The sequence below is a fragment of the Ctenopharyngodon idella genome, chromosome 2 (assembly GCF_019924925.1).
Source record: "Ctenopharyngodon idella isolate HZGC_01 chromosome 2, HZGC01, whole genome shotgun sequence".
In the NCBI taxonomy this organism is placed as follows: domain Eukaryota; kingdom Metazoa; phylum Chordata; class Actinopteri; order Cypriniformes; family Xenocyprididae; genus Ctenopharyngodon; species Ctenopharyngodon idella.
In genome coordinates this window covers 20,523,477-20,547,344 of record NC_067221.1, presented here as the reverse complement: position 1 = coordinate 20,547,344, position 23,868 = coordinate 20,523,477, and the positions used below count along the sequence as shown (strand labels likewise).

Sequence of the window (23,868 nt, the reverse complement as noted above, 5' to 3'; positions counted from 1 at the left end):
GCCTGTTATGTGTGTAATAACGCAGCATGAGGATGTTGCTGTTATTTGATCACAGGAGCTTCATTGCTCAATACTTTTACTGAAATCTTTTGTGACCAAATGCTTGACTTTCACATTTACTCTATTATTTTTTACAATGGGTTAACTTGTTAATTACTTTATACATACACATACATTAAATAAATATCATTTTCTACTCATGCCATTCCAAACCTGTATGCACTTCTTTCTTCCATAGAACAGGATGTTGGTAATAAACAGTTTCGGTTCCCATTGACTTGCATTGTATGGACAAAAAATCCAATGGAAGTTAATGGGAACTAAAACTGTTTGGGTATCAACATTCTTCAAAATAACTTTTTTTGTGTTCAGCAGAAGAAAGAAATGCAAACAGGTCTGAAATGACGTGAGGGTGAATTTATGATGAGAGAATTTTCATTTTCTTGTGCACTATCCCTTTAATACATAATAAATAAGTACTCAAAGAGAGATAAATAATCTATTATTTATTAGCATGGTTGCAATATACCAATTGGAAATTACAAAAATGCACCAAATATTTATCTTTTTTTATATCTAATTGTTAGAATATATCATTATGTCTTATTCTAGGTCTGTATCTAGTTTAGTATGGGTTTAAGTACAGCATATTGTATCTTTTCATAAAGGTAAAAAATTAAATACCTTATTTATTATATATTTCATTTATTATACATTTTGATGATGATTATTATTATTACTATAATTATTATAGGTTTAATTATAGTTTATTTAAGCTTTTGGGTTTTTTTTTAACAATAATGACCGTAATTATTATTATTGTTGTTGATGTTATAAAAATATTAATATAGTTTTAATTGATTTAATTATTGTTTGTGTTGTTTCGTTGATTTTAGTCATTATCATCATCATCATCATCAAAAATAAACTACAAATTTATACGACAAACACAACCAGACAAACCAAACAAAGCCAAACCAAATATACTGTCCTGTTGTTTCTATAAATAAATGTCTTTAATTGTAAAAATAGACTTGATTGAAAAGAAAATTGTTACAATACACATGTGTATTGTATATGTATAATAAAACACTTCACAGCTGCATGTTTTCAACTGAATCTAAAGTAGAGAGAGATTTAATTTTTTTTTGTCATTGTGTCGTCATAGTACCCTTTTGCCAGTGCCCTGGCCCTGAACCACGGCTTCATAAAACACTTCCAGAGAAATTAGGGAGGGAAAGAGGGAGAAAAAAAGACAGAAAATAAAGAAAAGAACTTTCATCAGGAGCCAGACTCTTCAGGGAGAGAGGTCTCATCCTCTGGCCTGTGTTTATACTTTCTCATGTAAATCTCTCTCTCATACTGCCAAAGGCCCGTCGGGCTAGAGAAGCAATGCCATGCAGAAGACTATCAGGATGAATGCAGGTATAATGACAGAAAAAGCAGCTGCGTAAAATCACTGTCTGGACTGGAGCACTGTGATTGGGCTCATGGCCATTTTACTTACAACAAAGTACTTTTCAAGCAAAAAAAAAAAAAAAAAAATTCATTAAAAAAAGTTGGTTTATTAGGTTTCAACTTGTATATAATACAGTGTTTCAAATGAAGACAATAAGTATTGTGACACTTTCTGGTTTGTCCGAGGGACATGTTCATAGTTAGTGTGATTCTTTACACCTGTGGTTACTCTGTTAGAACATCTGTGTAAATTAAAGAAGAACTGATTTAATATATCCACTAAAAAAATCATCAAAACACCAGCTGGTTAAAAGTTATAGCAAAATAGGCACTGCATAATGTCTGCTTTGTTATACTCTTTTCATACAGCTCAGACTGGATGTGAATCGATGAACAATTTTTGTGGTTACCTGTGTGCTGATGCAACTTGTGCTTAAGGTATTTATAGGGGTTGTAAACCATATTAGCAAGATTGTTGCAGGTTTGCATTTGTTCACATTCTGAAGAGATGTTGCAGGATGTGTAAACAACCTGTGCTCACATTCACACCATGCTTGCATACTGGAGTATGCATGTTTACACGTTTTTGCACTTAAGTCAGCTAACATATTTTGGTACACGAAACCTTGGTGGTAAGAGTTTTCGGTCAGCTGTCGCGGTTTTTTATAATATTATTCTAATATTATTAATAATTTAATTATTTATTACTCAACTCTATAAATATAACCTCAGTAACTATTACAACTTAGTCCAAATCCAAGAGAACTGTTTATATTATATTATATTATATTATATTATATTATATTATATATAACCTCATTAACTATTAATACACCAGAACCGTTTTTAAAAATATATATATTTTAAAAAATTAGCTGGAGCTGACAGAAAAAAAAAAAAAAAAAATATATATATATATATATATATAGCTCAGGGATCAATTTATGACACTGCTAATGTTTTCTGCTCAAATTGGTGAGATAAAAGACAGTAGCATGCATCTCTTTAGTTTCAAATACATTTCTTGTTTTCATATTTAGGCCATTCTCAACATTCTGTTTTCTACAGATGTTTTCTCACATTGCAAATCCAGTCCATATTTTCAATCCACCCAGGCTGCAAAGCGGCAGTGCAGGTCTTAAAGCGTGCACCCTGGTTAGTATTTGAATTATGCCATTGACGTCAGCAGAGCTGTAAAGCTGACCGGCGTCCCTTCCCCAAAGTAATTTCTGGCCAAAAGCTCTCTATGGTGCATTGTGGAGGCTGTCAAACAGGCGCAAGATGAGTTGCAGACGTGAAAGAGAGCAAGAATGAAAGAAAGCAAAAGAGAGGGAGTATGTGAAAAGAGTTGTTAGATGTAGGTTGAGATAAAAACCACAGTTAGACAGTGAAAGTAAGACCCCCGTGTAAGTGTTTCGTAGGTGCAATAAATGTCAAATAACCTACACAAGACCCTCTCGGCCCATAATGCAGATTGTGTGGCAAAAATGCAGAAGCCCCACAGAAACAATGAGGATTAAATTGTAATCATTTTTTCAGAAGTCGTTTCGACCAAATGGTTCTTTTTTCCTAGTCTCAGTATTCTCCCAATAACATTGTTATGCAAAAACTATTAGTTTCATCAATGCTGATATTTTAGATGGAGTTTTTTTTTTTTTTTTTATTATTATTATTGTTGGCAGGTCTCTGTTCAAGTCTTTTGTTCGGACAGCAGATAAGCACGCCCGTCATTTTTGGCAGCCAGCCTGAGTGCATTTGACCCCAATGACACAGTGTTGATTCATGGAGCTGTTTGGCATTCTAGTCCCCCTGCCCACGTGCGAAGCCCAGACAAACAAAAACAAGAGTGGGATGGTGAGAGCCAATGAGCCGTGCCAGAGGACAAACATGTGCTCGCCTCTAGAACGTGATCCAGTGAGCTAAACTCCACCAATCCATCAGCTCCAGCAAATAACTCAACCTCCGTGCTTCATTCATTAATGTGTGGGTTAGACATGTGGGAAGGTATCCCAGACTGTTTCATTATTTTTGGACATGTCATTTGGTTTAGAATAACACAGACAAAAACATAATAGCTGTAAAGATTCACAATATGGGTCAATGACGTGACAATCTTTTTTCGAGCTGTTAATTTACTTTGAAATACAAAATGCGACACATACAGTACAATAACACTTTTTCTATATTAATAGAATTTTAGAATTAAAATCTTTGTATGGATATTCAGTCATAAAGGTGATCCAGTTTTCTTATGTCATAATAAAAATGATTAAATTAGTGAAAAGTAGTTATTTCTTTGAAAAAAACAGATTCATTGCTTATTATTATTTGAAAAACCTTTGTGCACCAAATCAAAGTCATGTGGTGCAACCAACATTCGGAAAAAAAATGAAATTTAAATGAAAACTGAAAATATATATATAAAAAATAAATAAATAAAAGCTCATTTAAAATAACAATAAACACTATAAATAATGCTAAAATAATGTTGATCAGTAAGACTCTTTAAAGGGATAGTTCTCCCAAAAATGAAAATTCCGTCATCATTTACTCACCCTAAGGTGGTTCCAAACCGGTATAAATTTCTTTGTACTGCTGAACGCAAAGGAAGATATTTTGAAGAAAGTTTATATCCAGGCTGCTTTGGGCCACCATTGACTTCCATAGTAGGAAAAAAAAATGCTATGGAGGTCAATGGTGGCCCAAAGCGGACAGGATACAAACTTTCTTTATACCGGTTTGGAACAACCTTAGGGTGAGTAAATGATGACAGAATTTGCGGGTGAACTATCCCTTTAAATATCAAGGCAAGACAAGGTTAGTTTAGTCTGTAATGTCATGTGGTGCAACACCTCAAAATCTGTAATATTTAATATTAGTATTTTTTTAAGACATTCGTGATGTTTTTGAATAATAATTCAAGGTAAAATACGTGTGTGCTTTAACTAAAGATTTATTTTCCTGGTTGTGCAAACACTTATATGTTATTGACCCATATAACAAAATTTAAACAATAATTACTTGTCCTACACATTTAGTATGTGTTGTAACCATGAAAGATTTTTCAAATACTTCATACTTTTTGCAGTTTGCAATTGCACTTTTTTTGTACAATCTGCCATTTTTCCTGGCAGATGTTAAAATGAGGGTAAAATCTCTTAGACTTACGTTGAAGGAGGGACCAGAGACAAGACTTGGCACAGGGATTTTTTAGCATACAAACACCCTGTGAATCACCCAAAACACCTTGGCATCATATAGCGGGGAGTTTTGCAGGTGCAAGTACCTTTCACATTTTCTTGAGAAATGTAATTCGAATTTGAATTTTTCATTTAAACCCATAGTTAAAAAAGACACATGGTCTACAGCTACAGTCTGTTTCATTTGGGTCCTTTTGATAAAGCATTTTACCGGCATCAGCCTGTCCACTCCATTTTGATATGACATAGAATTGGCCATGACTATCAAAAGAATCATCTGAATTATCTGAATCATACATCTGTCGTGAGTTTGCAGCTTTATGAGTCACATCCAGCAGACCAGTCGAAACGAGAAGCCGTCGACTCTTTGCCTCTTTATGGGTGAAATCAGGAAAACCTGGCCCATATATCAACGGTGCGGCTGGGGACACGAGGACACAGAGAGGGGCAGTGTATGATGGAAAGGGGAGGAGGGGCTGCTGGAACGGCCAAACGCTCTCACAGAGGTGGTTTTGTGGGACAGAGGGGATGCTGGGTAAATCTACACTATGGTCTTTTGTAAAGAGAATCAAACGGTAGGCCAATCAAACAGAAAGTCAGATGCTCTGTAAACCTTAGCAAGGAAGGTTTGACTTCTTAAAGGTCAATGGTAAAGAGTCTCAACATTCACTTACTGCTGATGTACGTCATGGGGTTGGGCGAAAGGGAAATTGTGAAACATCTCATGACATTTGAGTCTAATAATCAACTTGTCTACTTGTGTAATTGTATCAGATCTGCAGGTTCAGCATGAAAGTAGGCCTGCTGAAAATGTGCAATGTCAGTGTGTACATGCCAAAATCTGGTTAATCAGTGTTCATGTGTGACGCCTGTAGGATTTATGTATTTGAAGTTTGATTTTTGTTGCTACTATTGAATTTTTTTCCTATAATGAGGCAAAAATGAGATAAGATAATGCAGAGGTTGATTTGTTTAATGAAAGTTATGCAAGCCGCATAACCAGTTCATTTGGAAAAAAAAAAAATGTCTTTTGAAAAGTGTGCATTTATGTACAACTTGTGTACAAATGACATCGCCCAGTACAGATTGTCATGATGATTTTTGACTGTTGTCAAAGGTGAGATGCGTCCTGTTTTGACAGGAAACAATGCTGTGATGTTGTCAAGATTCTATCTGCTACTGTACTGGTAGTTGTGGAACTATTGAATTTTATTCCATTTAATCCTGGTGTCACGCTAACAACAGAAAACACAATGTGCATCAAGAGGGAAAATCAAAATCACATTGAAAGTAGATTAATCGTAGATTTTGTGTTTTGGGTGGTTATTAGGACGTTACCATTTATATATATATAGATAGATAGATAGATAGATAGATATCTCTAAGCATGAGCAAAAGTAGTTATGTTTTCTATAAGTAAAATATAAAAAAATAATTTAAAAAACACCATATTCTATAAATTATAGTTTATAATACAAATGGCAATATTAATAAAATTGTGTGTGCGTAAATATGTATATATATATATATATATATATATATACAGTTGTGGTCAGAATTATTGGCACCCTTGGTAAATATGATCAAAGATGACTATAAAAATAAATCTGCATTGTTTATGCTTTTGATCTTTAATTCATAAAATTTGCAAAAAATCTAACCTTTCATTGAAGGAAAAGAATTGAAGGTGGGGGAAAAATCACTTTATGAAATAAATGTTTTTCTCCAAAACACGTTGGCCACAATTATTGGCACCCCTAGAATTTTTTATGAGTAAAATATCTCTGAAGTATTCCCATTCATATTTACATTTTTTTTAGCACACCAGGGTGATCATGAACATGAAATTGTCCAGCCATGACTTCCTGTTCCACAGGAGTATAAACATGAGGAAACACAAAGGCCAAATTCCCTTAATCATTCATCACAATGAGTAAAACCAAAGAATATAGTTCTGTTGTGCAGCAAAAGATTGTTGAGCTTCACAAAATAGTGGCTGTAAGAAAATAGCTAAAGCATTGAAAATATCCATTTCCACTATCAGGGCAATAATTAAGAAGTTCCAATCAACTAAAGATGTCACAAATCTGCCTGGAAGAGGACATGTGTCTTTATCATCCTAATGCACGGTGAGGAGGAAAGTTTGAGTGGCCAAAGACTCTCCAAGGATCACAGCTGGAGAATTGCAGAGATTAGTTAAGTCTTGAGTCTCAGAAAGCCTAAAAAAAATGATCAAACAGCACCTACGTCCCCACAAGTTGTTCAGGAGGGTTTCAAGAAAAATCCTCTGCGCTCATCCAGAAACAATCTCCAGCATATTCAGTTGTCAGACACAACTTCAAACTGGACTGGCTTCTATGGTCAGATGAAACTAAAAAAAGAGCTTTTTGGCAGCAAACCCACCAGATGGGTTTGGTGCACACATGGATAAAAAGTACCCCATGCCCACGGTTAAATATACTGCTGGATCTTTAATGTTGTGGGCCTACTTTTCTGCTGGAGGTCCTGGACATCTTGTTCAGATACATGGTATCATGGATTCTATCAAATACCAACAGATAAAAAATCAAAACCTGACCGCTTCTGCTAGAAATCCAATAATGGGCCGTGGTTGGATCTTCCATCAGGACAATGATCCAAAACAAACATCAAAATGGAGCTGGGAATCTGAAGGATCTGTAGAGATTCTGTATGAAGGAATGGTCTCTGATCTCTTGTCAGGTGTTCTCCAAACTCATCAGGCATTATAGGTGAAGACTCAGAGCTGTTATCTTTGCAAAAGGAGGTTGCAAAAAGTATTGAATAAAAGGGTGCCAATAATTGTGGCCAACGTGATTTGGAGAAAAACATTTATTTCATAATGTGATTTTCCCCCCACTTTCAATTCTTTTCCTTCAATGAAAGGTTAGATTTTTGCTAATTTTATTAATTAAAGATCAAAAGGATAAACAATGCAGATTTATTTTTATAGTCATCTTTGATCATATTTACCAAGGGTGCCAATAATTATGACCACCACTGTATATATATATATATATATATATATATATATATATAGTAATTTACTATGCACAATAAATGATAAAAAATGAAAAGCATTATTATATATTATGCACTAAAAGAGGATTAATATGTTCACAAATGCTATATTAATTATTTGCTCAAAATACAGTCTGAAACAGTAATGCTGTGAAATATTACTACAATTTAAAACAATGTTGTCTATTTTATATTACATATATTTTAAAATGCTGATTTGGTGCTCAAGAAACATTTCTTATCAACATTAAAAACATTAAAATTGTAATATTATAAAATATGTTTGTGGAAACCATGATGCAATGTCTTTTTTAGGTTTCTTTGACGAATAGAACAAAAGAACAGCATTTATTTGTAATGGAAATCTTTTCTAGCATTATAAATGTAGTTTTTGATCAATTTAATGTATCCTTGCTAAATAAAACTCAGGTTCTTTAAAAAAAAAAAAAGTGCTGACAATATATCTAATATTTATGTTTCACAAATATCTAAATTACTACTTTCAATCCTCTGATTTTACCAAAATGATCCTGCCCATAATTTTAGGCATCAGTAGTTGACAGTGGCACATGCTTGGCTTCATTTAGGCCCCTGGTGAAAGTTGCCCAGTCGTTGTTCTCTCTCAAGCTCCATGGCGATGACATATTGATGCTGTTATTCGTGTGTATCCATGCCAGGCTTCAGATCTACACACACGCTTAAATGGACTCCATATGTGAAACATCTTGAGCGCAGGAGGCTTCTCTAAAATGACCTTATTCATCAGGAGTAATGCACTGTATATCCCTCACAGACGTCAGCAGGGTTAATGCAAACCCTTCGCTCGGTTGTATCCGGAGCTCATTGTTGGATGTGGTCGCTTTATTTGTAGGTGCTCGCAGGAACTCGGTGATTAACTCATCAGTTAAACTCAAGGGATCGAATTTATTGAAGCGTTTGCATTCGAGCTAATCGATGCATGTGGTATTTCTGCCACATGACCAATCATAGGAGCATGATGATGAATACCGAGTTAATTAATTGGCTGTCTTAGTCAATCCACAGCAGAAAGCCACACTTGTTTAAATTGGGTCTTTTTTTTTGCTAAATGTTTAGATGGTTTCATCTGTTCCTCATCAGCTGATTGTTTTAAATGACTTTAAATGACAATGGTTTGCCTTAAGATATTATTGTGTTTTAAAAAGGTAAAATGCTTACAGTAACTGTGGGGATAATATGAGGCCTGAACAATGCTCAAGTACATGAACTTCTAGTTATCTCGATTCACATACCACTGCGTTCCTAACTGTGTCAAAGTGCAATTCATAATGCAATGCAAAGACATTTGCGTTGTCAGCATTCCCATAGTTTGTTTTTAACAGTTAAGTACAATGGAAGTACACAGGGCCAGACAGTAAACATTACATTTCCGCTTTCAAATGTATAGCCACAAGATAATAAACATTAGACATGTTGTCATGAGACTAGTGTGATAAAATTCAAAAGTTTGGGGTCTGTAAGATTTTGAAATAAGTCTCTTATGCTCACCAAGGCTGCATTTATTTGATCCAAAAAAAACAAAAAAAAAACAGTAATATTGTGGAATATTGTTACAATTTAAAATATCCATTTTCTATTTTAATATATTTTTTAAAATGTAATTTATTCCTGTGATGGCAAAGCTGAATTTTCAGCATCATTACTCCAGTCTTCAGTGTCACATGATCCTCCAGAAATCAATCTAATATGCTGATTTGTTGCTCTGGTAACATTTCTTATTATTACCAATGTTGGAAACTGTTTTGCTTAATTTTTTTGTGAAAACAGCTTTTATTTGAAATAGAATCTTTTTAGAATCTTAGAATAGAATCTTTTGTTACATTATAAGGCCAATTCACACCGCACCAACAAACTCGTCTATTGGAGTTTGTTGGATAGGTGTGATACCTCTGTTGGCGTTGGTCGGAGTCTGTTTTCACCCGACTGAACATGTTTAATCTGCGTTTGTTGGGTCGTGGAATGTCTGAGCAGTGTGAACAGTTTTCCAACAAACGGCAACAAACTCTGACGTAATCTGACCTTTCCACGAACCGTTGCTATGACGAGGCCTGCAAAGACAGCTGTTGATCGCGCCCGCGCCTCACGCACACACAACAAAATACTGGAAACGTGACATCGCAGCTTGTTCATTATAAAAAATAAAATACAGTTTAAAAAAACCACATAAAAGGTACAATAGTCCGTAGTGCAATCCGTGCCATTCAGCAATAGCACTGCTCCACTTCACCGAAAGAGAGAGCAATGCAGGTTTACCTTCAGTTCAGGCCTATGGGTCACATAAATAAAAAGGGTCGCGCTAAAAAAAAGTTTAAAAACCGGTGTATACCAACCGCAACGTAATGGGTTGTGATCAGATCGATAGCTACAGCACTTCGGATTTCAGGTTAGTATTTTTGTTTTGCCTCAATACTTTAATACAATGAAAATTGTAGCAGTATTAAAATAATGCAGTTTAACTGCACAATAGCTGCTAAAAATGACAACAAAACCAGCAAAGATTGCACTTCAGTCTCCATGTTATTGTTTACACGGTCGTCAAGGATACGCAGAGCGAACATGGGCAGCCACGGCATCGTTTACACTGAAACGCAACCACTGCGTTTTCAAACTAAAACGGGCTCTGCAGCGTTTTTGAAAGTCGACGTTTTCGAGGGTCGAAAATGCCGGAATAGTGTAAACGACAGGCGTAACCATAGCAAAAGTTACGTTTTTAAAACAAAAACGCACTAGTGTAAACGGGGCCTCAGTCTGTCAACTGCATCATGATGAGCTTTGCACAAAAGAATGTCAAATCAGCATTCAATTGATCAGCATTAAAATAACAAATCAGCATTCACCCAACAGCATTAAAAAAAAACACTGAGACATTCTTCAAAATATCTCTTTTTGTATTCCACAGTAAAAAGAAAGTCAAACAGGTTGGAACAAAATGAGGGTGCGTGCATGGTGACAGAAGTTTCATTAACTATCCCTTTAACTATTGAAATTTAAACCTTTTTTTTTACTTTTTCCACCATTGATGGAATTTTCCAGCAATCCATGTTTTCACAAAACATTCAAGTATCGTCACGTTATGTTTAGCACAGACCTTATTTTACTCATAAATTGAAAAACCAAATTATTAAAACCCATAGGAAAATCTAGAGGGAGCCAGTAGCGAATTAATCTTCTAGATTTTGATGTCATTCTTTCGCCACTCTATTATGCATCTTCTGAAAGAGTACAGAATCTCCGGATCAAAACACAGGCGAAGAAGAAGCAGAAACAAGCAGTAGAAGCATTGCTTATGCACATGTAAAATAACATCAGACATTAAACAGCATATAAATCAAAACTACTTGACGATATCGAATGAAATGTCGACCCAAGACGAGGTGTAGGACTGTGCAAGCTTTGGGGGTGTTGATGGACTTGACCTACTCCATCTATGTTTTGCTCATCGTTCTGAATCTGATCCGGATGTAGTCTTTGACAAAACCATGAATTTCTTAGCTTTTTGTTCAGAATGTTGCTTTTTTATATATTTACTCACATTCAAGTGTTGATTTAAAAAAAGAATGCATAAAGTTTTTGTTGTTTAAAAGCAAAGGCTCTGATTTCTTTTTTGATTTATTGTATGTTCAGATATTCATACAACAAAATATACTGGGGCCCATGAAAGTTGTGTGAAAATGATCCAAAATGCTAAAGCTTTTTTTTTTTTAAATGCTGCATGGCAGGGAAAGAGTTACGGGACCATGCTTGCTATGCATTGATGATGGATTTGCATTTGTCTGAGCTGAGATTTCTAATGGTGTGTGTGCAATACAGATCTGTGAGTAAAGTTTGAACTGGAAGCCAGATGACCTTGTCAGTGCAACATTTCCTATGGTCATCCTGCAAGGCAGGGAATAAAAGTTCATTTAGACAAAAAATTGCCATCTTTGTGAAACCTAGCTGCAGCCTGAGGGGAGACTCCAGCCTTAGTGTCACACGGAAATCTGTTCCACGATTTAGCGGCGTCTCAACCTCCAGGGAAGTGGTTTACTTTGCTTGGCTCCTGTTGAGCTTTGACTGGATTCTGGCCAGCAAAGGGAGTAAAGTTTGCCTCTCGGGTTGCTCCTGCAAACACAGCCCCAGCTTTGATTTCATACCTCCTTCTCGTTAGCCCTATCGGGGGATCAAATGGAGTTGGTGGGGGGGTCCATGAGTTCTGATCTCTCGCTAAATCCCAATACCACCTTGGAAAAGGCTTGTGTCTACTAAAAGATCAGAGGCTCACTGTAAGGCTGGTGGAGTTATTCAAACTGACGGATACATTGCAGACCCTTTCTGCAGAATTTGTAGTGGGTGTAATTCATTCTTCTAAGCTTTACGCCTTTTTACTGTTGTCTTATCAGCTCTTTTCAGCAGCCTGTCTTTATTGTCACTGGTATATTTTTTTAACTTGTTAAATCCTTTTCAAGGGTCATACTTCATTCCTGGGGCTGGGTCTTATTTCATCCCCCTTATTTTAACCCCAAAAATGATAAAAATGAAAAAATGTTGTTGTTGTTGTTGTTTGCATTGACATTATTTTCATGATAATTAAGAATATATTAATCTAAATCATAATATTCAGACATATTATGATTCATATTATAAAAACTTGGAGGGAAAATATGCTTAATCTACATTAATATAAATGAAAAAAAAAAATGCATTATGGTCTCAAAAATAGACTTTATTTCATTTACGCTAAATGTTGAGTAATGGTTGAAATGTGTCCCTAACATGTTTTTTAATTTATCCATCAAAATAATTTACTAACAAGATAATTGAGCATTAATCATTTTCATTATTCTCTCCTCACTTTGGTTTCAATTAAATGCATTTTTCAGTAAACAGAAGAGGAGAGAAATTGGGAATGAGTTTTAGAGTCCCTCCCACTAAGTTCCCCTGGGTCTGAGGCTCATTGACACATCAGCACAAGGCGATGTGAGGAGAAAGAGACTGACTAGCAGACAGACTGCACAGTAGGTGAGTTTGGAGACTGAGGCTGTGACACAATGGGAAGGACTATGCAGTGAGCTATTAATCCAGCTGCTATCAGTGCAGAATGACTACATCAGCAGCACTCAGCCCACCATGAAAGATCACTGCTGCCCTATCTGCACTGCTCCTGCTGGACCACCTTTTCTGGCCATGCAGCAGACGCTGGATCCTGAATACATATCCGTGTGTCTCTTACCAGATGAATCCTACCAGAAGTTGGCTGTGGAGACCATGGAGGAGCTAGACTGGTGCCTGGACCAGCTGGAGACCATCCAGACTTACCGCTCTGTTAGTGACATGGCCTCCAACAAGGTGAGATGGCAGCTCATCTATTTCCTCTTCACCTGAGCATTGCTTATTAAAACTAACTTGAATGCTGCTCTCTGCATGTTTGCACGTTTGAGCCGATGCAAATTTGAATTTACTGCAAACTTTCTTTATGGTACTTTTTGATGCCTTCCACATTTGTCTGTTATTTCAAAGCCTAATAAGTCAAAGTTTTGTTGGAATATAGATTCGATGCAACAAGGAGGATTTGATACCCTCTTGTGGTATTCTGCAAACACTACTGAAGTACCTTTTGGTCTATCACTAGGATTTGATTATCAGTCTTAGACAGTCTGAACATGTTAGTCATCTTATTTCCTTAGTGTACCAGAATTAGTCAGTCACAGCTCTCAAATGCAGTTTTGAATCCTGGATTTTTTAGTGCTGATACATAAATAGAGTATGTGGTTGTTCTTGAACAGTCTAGTCATGTCGATAAGGTTAATACTGGGAACGTCATTAATGAGTTGTTGACGTGGGATCTACATATATTGTCGCAAAACATTTATACTGTCAATAGGAAAGAATGTAATGAGAACTTGATTGACTGCCTGATTATTACCCAAATAATTGCATAAGAAACATTAAAATAATGTATATTAATTGTAATATCCTAGTTTATATCCAGTTTGTTGTCTTGGTGAAAGGCATTTGGCCCAGCTAACTATTATTATTCTAACAAATGAATTAAACAAGTGTGGGTGGTTACTGGTTATGGATTCAGTGGATTTACTGGAATCAGTGTTAAAAGGAAACTGTTGAAACACTCATTACTTAGAGTGAAAAGCCAAATGATTGAACCAGTTTTTTTCATGCAGGCATTATTTGAGCACCGGCATTGGCCTCTTTTTCAGTTGTGACCTCATTGCTTTGTTTACCCTGATACCTAATCAGATCTAGATAGGACGCACATTACTTCACTGACATTGAAGCATTCTGGACTGAATTACACAGCATTTTATCATTATATATATATATATATATATATATATATACAGTCAAACCAAACCAAAAATTATTTTTACTAGTGGGTGCAGGACACTATAGTTAATTTATGTAAGTGAGGATAGCAAAATAAAGTAAACCGTGCATACTGAAAAATTCTTCATACAGTGGACTACCAGTAATATATATATATACATATATATATATGTAAGCAATAAGGTATGAGAGGCTGTGCTGTATCGTGAATAAGTCACGGCTGAAGGGCGTTGTTAGACACGACACAAAGCGGAGTACCTGCAACCCCTTCAGCCGTGACTTATTCATGATACAGCACTAGCCTAGTGTACCTTATTGCTGCTATAAAACGGTTACCACACAATACAAATATTAAAGCCAGAAATATGTATCAATGCAACTTTCATGAAGTAAACTTTTTCTAAAAGCCTTCCTTCCGCCGGAAAAAATAGTCCCTGACCATGAACAGCAACAGAAGTTACATTATTACACCATTAGATGGCAGCAAAGACTGTCTTTATGAGTGTGTCAGTCAGTAGCGAAGACTTTTACATTGAAAAGTGTGAATTGTTGTCAACACGGAATGAGACGCAACTGACAAATGCTTTGACTAGCGCTGTCAGTCACGGGAAAACCCCATAACTGTTAAAAGGACAAGATAATACATCGGACATTTAAACAGATTTTTTATTATGAACATAGGACTGAAATGAAGGAAAATGCTAAATCTGAATGCAGGTAATAAACTCGCTCACTCGATCTTTTTCTCACAATACTCTTCTATATAATACAGTAAGCTTCAATGAACAATATCAATTGAGAACAAACAGTTTACGTTGCTAAGGGTGGTTGCTAAGAGTGTTGTGTAGTGATACACAGAACCGTTGGGTGAAGCGGTCATAGCCGTGTTTTATTCACGATTGACCAATCAGAATCAAGGACAGGAACTAACCGTTTTATAACTTTATTTAAAATATACTATTACTTTTTTCTCATATTTGAACAGCACTAGGCTGAGTTAAATGAGAGATAAAATGAGTTGGTGCATGGTCATAATATACAGTATATAAAATAAAATAAAATAGGTGCAGGCCTATAAAATAAAATACTTTACAGAATTTAATTATATTTCATTATATTATATAACATTTTTGTAATATTTGCTACATTTTTACATTCTATATACTTTAAAGTATATATATAAAGTATATATATTTTAAAGTTAATATATTTAGACTTAATTAACATACAATGGGTTATATAGTCTTTTTAAGAAGTTCTAGTCATATATTACATTTATAATTGATTATTTCAAAATAATTTGTTATTATTAGTTTAGTATTTATTGTTGAAAGTGGGAAGGCAACATATAATGACATTCAGCTATGTGGTGCAAGTCTTCAATTCACGTCATAAAATATATATGACAAAAGACTGAGTCTTCTTGCCATGCCTTTGAAGTTCATTGAGTAGTAATTTAGTCAGTTCCACCCATGTCTGCAGTCAGAACAAAAGTAGCGTGGTCTCAGCGCGTCTGTACCTGAGCTTGTGGACAGAGAGAGGGAGGGGCTGTGAGTCGTGAGGGAGGAGGGCATGTCTACAGTGAGGTGAATCAGTCAGCACTTTGTCTAACGCATTTCCTGACACCCGTCACAGTGAGCTCACGGGCACTGCCTTGCCACATGCTCACCAATAGTGCGCTAAACACCATCACTGCAACAATGGGACTATGCTACTCGGAGAAAAAGAGAAAGTTTGGTGTGCTAAAAAGCTGGGGAGAGGTGAGTTTTTGTTTGAGTGCAAGTTTTTTTTTTTGTTTTGTGGAGTTTTGATCACAATCTGGCTTTGCTCTGTGGTTTAATCCTGAAGCAACCGATTCATCGGTCTCATATATTAGAGATTGGTTGTCCTTTTTTTGTATAAGATATTAGCTTATGTTGTTATAATAATTGAGAACATATGAGCTCAGAATTCTTTCATTTTTGGAAGTATGAATATGTTTAGATATGTGCAAAAATAAATAAATTGTCAACACTGTGAAAACAGGGAATAGTGCAGCAGTTTGACTTTCTTAAATTTGTTGTGCAAACTGCACTTTTAATTATAAAGTTCGATTTAAATAATTCATTTACACTGGTGATTTATTAACAACTTGATTCATTTAAAACAGTTTATAAAAATATATATATAAAAACTTATTTTTACAAAAGATTAAATGTTAAAAAAAAAAAAAAAAAGTATTATGCATAAATATTTATGCAAAAAAAAAAAAAAAAAAACATTTAGACTAGGTCTAGTAGAAAAATGAGACTTGTTGACCTTGGTTCAACAGTCTAGTTCTTCTATAATATCAGCTGAAGTCTACTTTCATTACATTTATGCATTTAACAGATGCTTTTGTCCAAAGCGACTTGCGACATATACATTTTAGCAATTTTGCATTCCCTGTGAATTGCCTCTATGACCTTGCCGTTGCTAACATCATGCTACAGTGTTTGAGTTTCAGAAAAATAGCCTGTTGCAAAACCACGTTCAGAACTTCCCAGTATAACAACATATTACGGGAATACAGCTGATAGGAACAAATGTGTCATTTTGTACAAAATGTGGAGGATGTGCAGGACTGATTAATAATATTAGTGTTTGTGTGCGAGTTGAGTACGTACTACTTCTGTCTGGCTGAAGTTTTTTTATGCAAACACTCTGCTCTGATTATGTAAGAATTTTCTTTGATATGATTAGTTAAAAATTGCTACAGACCAAAGATCATACAGTAACTGTAAAGTTACTTTGTACCATGGATGGATATTGCATATACAAATTTAAAAACATTGTTAGTCTTGCAGGTTAAAGGCAGAGCATTGTGGGTTTTGTGTGTTTATGTGCATGCGTCCGTCTTTGCTGCGGCAAAGGATGTGGAGTATAACGACAGGAGAGAGAAAGAGAGAGAGAGATAGAGACTGACAGAGAGAAGGAGGAGGAGGGTGAAAGGGAGTCAGAAAATAAGCGAGAGAGAAACAAGACTTAGTGTTGAAAACACACAGTACGGCAGATGCAGCAGATTTCATGGAATTCTGTCTGGATTTCTCCTCTTTGTTGCTGTTTATCTGAACCTGGCTGGGATGTGAAACATATTACAGAGGGATGAGATCAGGAGAGACTGTGGGCTGCTGCTGGAGCCAGCGGTGGACTTTTGTTTGAACTGAGAAGAGTTTGTATAATTCAAATGAAGCGAGGAGTTCAGGGTTTAGGCTACTAACTGAAGACTCCAACATGCCTGAAGTCAACTACCTGCTCTCAGTGTCCTGGGGTTACATTAAGGTGCGCTTGTGGGTTATTAACCGACACACATTGTTTGCCATGTATTGGTTGTTTAATTTGGATGTTGCTTGAGTTTCTTGCATTGCTTGCTTAAAATGCACTGTGATGACTGGCAGTTCATGTAATGAGAAGAAATATTTATAATGTATGGATTTAATAAGACTTGTCTTGTTGTTTGTTTTAGTTCAAGAGGATGTTGAATCGGGAACTGACACATCTGTCTGAGATGAGTCGCTCTGGAAACCAGGTGTCTGAGTTCATCTCCAACACTTTCTTAGGTAAGTCTGAACCTTTGTTTCATCGTCTTATAATGTGCAATTCAATTGAAACAGATATATGGAGAGAAGAGAGATTAATTGTTTCTGAAATCCTGCGGTGTTTTTACTTCAGTATGCAGAATTTCAGACTAGTGGGTTAAACTGAGAAACCAAAACATCATGAGAAACTTGGTAAAAAAAAACATATCTCAGATGGTGACAGAGATAAAAGATGGTGGATAAAGAGGCGGTCTAGCTCCTCCATGAAAACGGTGATAGCTAGAAAGAAGAAGCCTGCACCTCTGTTTTTCAAACCAGTCTGATCTGGTCTGGCATCTATGCAGTGAGAGAGTGTGTGAGAGAATGGAGGGCTGAAACTGTAGTCTGCTTCAGATGCCACAGGGTCACTGTACTCCCCTAACCCTGCCGTTCAGAGCCCTACAGCCTACGCACTTACTCATCAACAGGAGAGTCATCAGTGGGGAGATTTTCAGACAAACACTCTTGATATGCAGTGTTACTGAGAGCTCACACACAGTTCAGGCTCTCCTGACTGAAAAACAAGAGGTGTTTTGAAACAGAAGAAAGAATATGTGGTTCTGGGACGTCACTGGAGAAAAGAAATCAAGAGATTTCTTTTTCATCTCAGGAGAGTTGGATGTTTTTTTTTTTTTCCATGCATGTTTCAAGTATCAACTTTGTCTCAGATGTTTCTCTTAAAAGACCTCAATAGACATAACATTAGACACAAGTACTATAAATCGGATGGTACCAGCATACACTGAAAAATTATACTTTGGTCCAACTTAAAAAAATAGAAAATGTATTAGGTTTTCTCAAATATTTATGTTTGTTTTGAACCTTAAATTTTGATTTAATATTAATCCAAAATATTTCTTTTCACAAAGACACAAACATTCATACAAAATAAAAAGATTATTTAGTATAAAGACCATAGTTAATCAAAGTATTGTCTTTGTACAATTTTTGGCTTTTTACAACTTAATTTCACCATAAACAAAAGCTAAATTGGCTATAATATAAAAGTAGAATTCACTTAAAGGGATAGTTCACCCAAAAAATGAAAATTCTGTCATCATTTACTCCCCCCTCAAGTTGAACTCTCTCTTTAACATAAAAACTAAAACCATATTGTTATTCAATGTTTAATTTAGTTTACTTACTATAAATAAAGACAACTTCGAAAGTCAGTAAAACTAGCCAGTATGTGTTCTGCACATCGACACTCTGGTGTCAAAATGTTTCTGTTATTTTTTTTGCTGGTCCATCTATACAGTACCAGCATCAAACCAACATAAACCAACCTAGGCCATCATTCAGGTCTAAGTTGTTATTTTCAGCAAGGAACACTTAGCTGTTACGTCAACTGTTGAACTTGGCAGAAAAGTTTTTGTAGGTGGCTTGTAGTAATATCAAACTTTTTTTGGCGACTTGAATTTACTCAACGAGTCTGAAAAGTCATGGCTGTTGTAGTGAATTGAGTGTGCGAGTGCTGAAATTAACAATCTCATGAGTAACAGGCCGAAACCTCTCCCCCTGTAGATAAACAGAATGAACTGGAGATCCCATCGCCCACTTCAAAATCACGGGAGAGGAAGAGGAGGCAGCAGCAGCAGCAGCTTATGACTCAGATCAGCGGGGTGAGGAAGGTCACGCTTGGCCCGGGTCTGTCCAGCAGCTGCAGTACGGCCCGTTTTGGCGTAAAGACAGATTTGGAGGACTTGCTCTCTAAGGTATGTTACAGACCACCTGTTGCATGTAAATCGTGCAATTTTGGTCAAGTTTGTACCATAATTGGACGGATCCTCCTTTTGTAGGACCTGGAGAACATCAACAAGTGGGGTCTGAACATCTTCAATGTTGCAGAGCACTCTCACCACCGGCCTCTGACCTGCATCATGTATGCCATCCTTCAGGTTAGTACATAAAAAAGCTCAACTCATAAGTGAAAAGATGAGTTTTTTAAAATTAAATGTAACTAAAGCATGTTTTTTTCTGTAGGAGAGAGATTTAATGAAGACATTTAAGATCCCAGTGGACACCTTTGTGACATACATGATGACTCTTGAAGACCACTACCACGCAGACGTGGCCTATCACAACAGTCTACACGCGGCTGATGTGGCCCAGTCCACACACATCCTGCTGTCCACACCTGCACTGGAAGTAAGAAACTCATATATGTAGCCAGTCATAGCTGTTTCTGAGCACTTTGAACTGATTTGTCTTTAATCTTCCTTATGTGTGAACCCTCTAATCTCTAAACAGCCTGCATGTTTTGTCTGCAGCTGGTTTTTGCTTTGTTTCTTGGTGCAAAAATAAAACTTGAAAAGACAAAGCTGTCTTTTATCTACAAAATATTTTGTTTTATTAAAGGTCATTGGCAAACAAAGTCAAAGCTGAATCTGTTTCAACTTTCAACTTGTGTTACAACATACAGTACTTGAAGTTCACTGCACTGAGGAAAGTTGATCCACGTCATGTAACACAGTCCTTTTCCGTTATTATTTACAGGCAGTCTTTACAGACCTGGAGATCCTGGCCGCTATCTTTGCAGCAGCCATCCATGACGTGGACCACCCAGGGGTCTCAAACCAGTTCCTAATTAATACCAGTGAGTGTGTTTTTATCTACACCTCCCTTTACATATTGAAGTATGCATGCTTTTGGATCCAAACTGCTGCAGTTATTGAAACTCAAACCATATGGAAGAACAAAGCCTCAATGTTATGACTGTTTCATGACTCTCATAAACATCATGCCTCTCTTTACTGCAGACTCTGAGCTGGCGCTCATGTACAATGATGAGTCTGTTCTCGAGAACCATCACCTAGCGGTTGGTTTCAAGCTCTTGCAAGGGGAAAACTGTGATATCTTCCAAAACCTCTCCAAGAAACAGCGACAGACTCTCAGGAAAATGGTCATTGACATGGTAGGCAGAATTAGTGCTAGTTGACTTTTTCCTCTTAACCGTTACATTTTAAGGTGCGGCCTCATTAGAGAAATTTCAGCAAAATTTCACATGCAAAAAACGAGGCCCATTTTCACCCTCACACAAAACTCTCAAATTCCTATTGAAATGACTGGGTTTTGGCTGCAAAATTTTCTCGAACAATAGTAAGTCTCCTAAATAAGTCTCCATCTCTCTCTCAATAGGTACTAGCGACAGACATGTCCAAGCACATGAGCTTACTGGCTGACTTGAAGACAATGGTCGAGACCAAGAAGGTGACTAGTTCAGGAGTGTTGTTGCTTGACAACTATACGGACAGGATACAGGTGAGTCCCGGCAAATGTGTCCTCAACAACATTGTTCCTCACTACTTCCTCGATACCATTCAACATCCTGTCTCACTATGTCTACAGGTCTTACGAAATATGGTTCACTGTGCCGATCTCAGCAATCCCACCAAGCCATTAGATCTGTACCGGCAATGGACGGACCGCATTATGGATGAGTTTTTCCACCAGGGTGACCGAGAGAGAGAGCGAGGCATGGAGATCAGCCCGATGTGTGACAAACACACCGCTTCAGTGGAGAAATCTCAGGTGGGCGTCCAAAGAATCCATCACCTCCAAGTCATTCCATGTGGAAAAAGAAGTACACTTTAGCATACTTTTAAAAAGAGCACTTATTATGGAAATAATATACTTTAAAAAATATACTTAAGTGTGAACTGAATGTAATGTTTTTTCAAATATTTAACTGAATGTTATTTACAATTCAATTAAATTTTTTATAGTTTAAATTTATATTAAATTTAACTTAAGAATACTTTTTTGACCCACTTAAGTATATGTACTTAAGTGGGTCAAAAAGTGTAAGCTAAAATATTATTTTTTATTGAAAGCTGTATGTTATGTATTTAAATATAGGCTATATTTGTAATTACACTTTTGCATTCAGCTGCAATTCAGTATATTTAAAATATATTAACTTTTAATGTAATATCAAATAACACACTACAGTTCAAATTATAGTTAAGCACTTTACATGTGCTTTAGTATGTTAGTCGACACATTAAAATAAGTGTACTTTAAAGCATGACAACAGATTATTAAACTTAATGATTTCAAATGCTACTTTACTTTAAAGTAAAACTTTTAATTTGACATTATTAAAAAGTGGACTTTTAAAAGTGTACTTAAGTGTGTTAAGAACTCTCTTTAAGTACACTTAATGGCCTTTTATTTCATTAATATTATATTATCTGCAGATACAGTTTTTTTTTTTTTTTTAAATATGCTTTTAAGATTTGAAGTACTGTACACTACAAGTGGACATTCAATATAATTGAATGCATTTCTTTTTTACGAGGGATTGGTCATGTCCAGCCATTTCTAGAAGAAACTTATCATGTGTTTGTTTTCCTTTTAGGTTGGTTTCATTGACTACATCGTGCACCCGCTATGGGAGACTTGGGCGGACCTGGTGCATCCAGATGCGCAGGATATCTTGGACACTTTAGAAGAGAACAGGAACTGGTACCACAGCATGATACCACAGAGTCCCTCCCCTCCCTTCTTTGAAACAGGAACTGACGGTGGAGATAAGTTTCAGTTCGAGTTGGAAGTTGAGGAAGGACCCAAGCAGGATACAGAGAATATGTTAGAGACAGACGATGTAGAGATTGAGACATGTTCTCCTTCATCTGCCGAGACGTAGCACCTCACTACAATGGCTGTCATGTTGGCCGTATTTGATGACAGAGTAAAGTGGTGGAATGTTATTCTCCTGCTACCTGAGAATCCCTCAGAGGACCACTGTGTCTTGGGACTCTGCCGTTGTTACAGAGCCTAAAAGGGGAGTGAGTGAACATCCTACACAATATAGTTTTCACAGAAGTTGCAAGAATCCAGTCAAGTTGGACATTGGCAGAAGTGGACGGACGGCCGTACCGAAAGTGCCATAAGATGGATTTTCTTAATCAGTCGCTCCAGTCTGATCCGAATGTTGGAGTGGGTTTCTGTGAAGGAGAAATGCTGACCCTCTTATAAGAGGGGTTTGTACTACAACATCAGACTTTTTTGTAAAAAAGAAAAAAAAAAGACTACTTTTTGTACTTGTGTTTTGTCACTTTTTTGGTGTCACATCCAACTACACTTTTGAAAATGTCAAAAGTGATGAATGTTGTCATGCTGAAAGCAAAAGCATGTAATTCCCAGTCGTGTATTTGGGAATGCAGTCTTCCTAAATTTTGGAGAACAGAATATTCTAATTCTTGTGCCAGCATACTTTATCTTTATTTAAGGAATACAAAACCTTTGTACTTTGTAACAAACAGTTTCTCTTTTAAAAGGCGTTCTTATAAAGCGATTCCTCTGGTAAAACTAATGTGACGTTTTATGTCGTATTAACTATAAACAGGATCCAAAGAGTCCAGCATTTTAGTGGTTACTCTTAAGGAATGTCCTGGGATGGATATAAATTAAGCTCTTTCAACTGTATTAGTTGCGATTATGTTGATTACCACGAAAAAAAAAAAAAATATATATATATATATTAAACTTCTATTGTAAAAGCCATTACAAGTCCAATAAGGAACTACTATTGCAAGTACCTTATTGATTTTTGCTTTTAAAAAACTAATGGATGAGTCAAAATGATTTTTCTTTGGTAACTGACATTATCCCACAGATGCTTTCGATCGAGCTGCACTAGTACTGAACCCAGATCATTCCTTTTAAACCACTTTAATATGGGAAACAAACATCCCAACACTTAATAGTGACATTAAACTGATTTATAGCAGTTTTTTATGTGCTATATATTTAAAAATTACCTCTTTGTGTCTGTAAATGTCACTAAGATACTTTTATGTCAAAGGAACAAAAGAGACTTCAGATTTAACATTTAAAAATTTCAACTCTCAAATCCCAATTAATTTCTCTTTACATGTTTTATTTCTTAGAATCTAAGCTGTTAATATTCACGGAACAGAGTCAACAATAAACCTCAATTACACAATCACTGATGTCAAACAATGTGGTTCCTCCTGTATGTTCTTACTGGTGAGGAACGGATGTGGTGAACACACGTCATTCTGAGATTAGCCTTTAAATCAACAAGTATCTTTTCTTCCTAACAAGATGTATACTATTTGCTTTCGCTTACCCTATGTTTTAATGTTTTTTTTCCCTCTTATTCACGAAAGCATGACTACATTTTGCCACAGTTCAACTGACGTAATTTGCCCAAATTGAAATTACGTTTACAGTATGAAGCTATAACT

General features: G+C 36.1%; 1 protein-coding gene across 5 annotated transcripts in view; it reads left to right on the top strand.

Moving 5' to 3' along the window:
* The window catches only part of pde4bb (phosphodiesterase 4B, cAMP-specific b), a 64,573-nt gene extending 40,967 nt beyond the window's left edge, over window positions 1-23,606 (top strand). For 2 of the 5 annotated variants that reach the window (XM_051913666.1, XM_051913675.1), the window contains 10 exons: window positions 12,949-13,061; window positions 17,542-17,635; window positions 19,178-19,368; window positions 19,453-19,551; window positions 19,637-19,801; window positions 20,150-20,249; window positions 20,413-20,567; window positions 20,792-20,914; window positions 21,002-21,184; window positions 22,014-23,606. In XM_051913666.1, coding sequence (XP_051769626.1) covers window positions 12,949-13,061; window positions 17,542-17,635; window positions 19,178-19,368; window positions 19,453-19,551; window positions 19,637-19,801; window positions 20,150-20,249; window positions 20,413-20,567; window positions 20,792-20,914; window positions 21,002-21,184; window positions 22,014-22,301 — 1,511 coding nt within the window. In that variant the 3' untranslated portion in view covers window positions 22,302-23,606. Of the gene's footprint in view, window positions 1-5,041; window positions 5,194-12,719; window positions 12,735-12,948; window positions 13,062-15,627; window positions 15,818-17,176; window positions 17,358-17,541; window positions 17,636-19,177; window positions 19,369-19,452; window positions 19,552-19,636; window positions 19,802-20,149; window positions 20,250-20,412; window positions 20,568-20,791; window positions 20,915-21,001; window positions 21,185-22,013 lie in introns of those variants that run through there. The other 3 variants (XM_051913684.1, XM_051913693.1, XM_051913697.1) reach the window with 3 other exon arrangements.
* The last annotated feature ends 262 nt before the right edge of the window (window positions 23,607-23,868 follow it).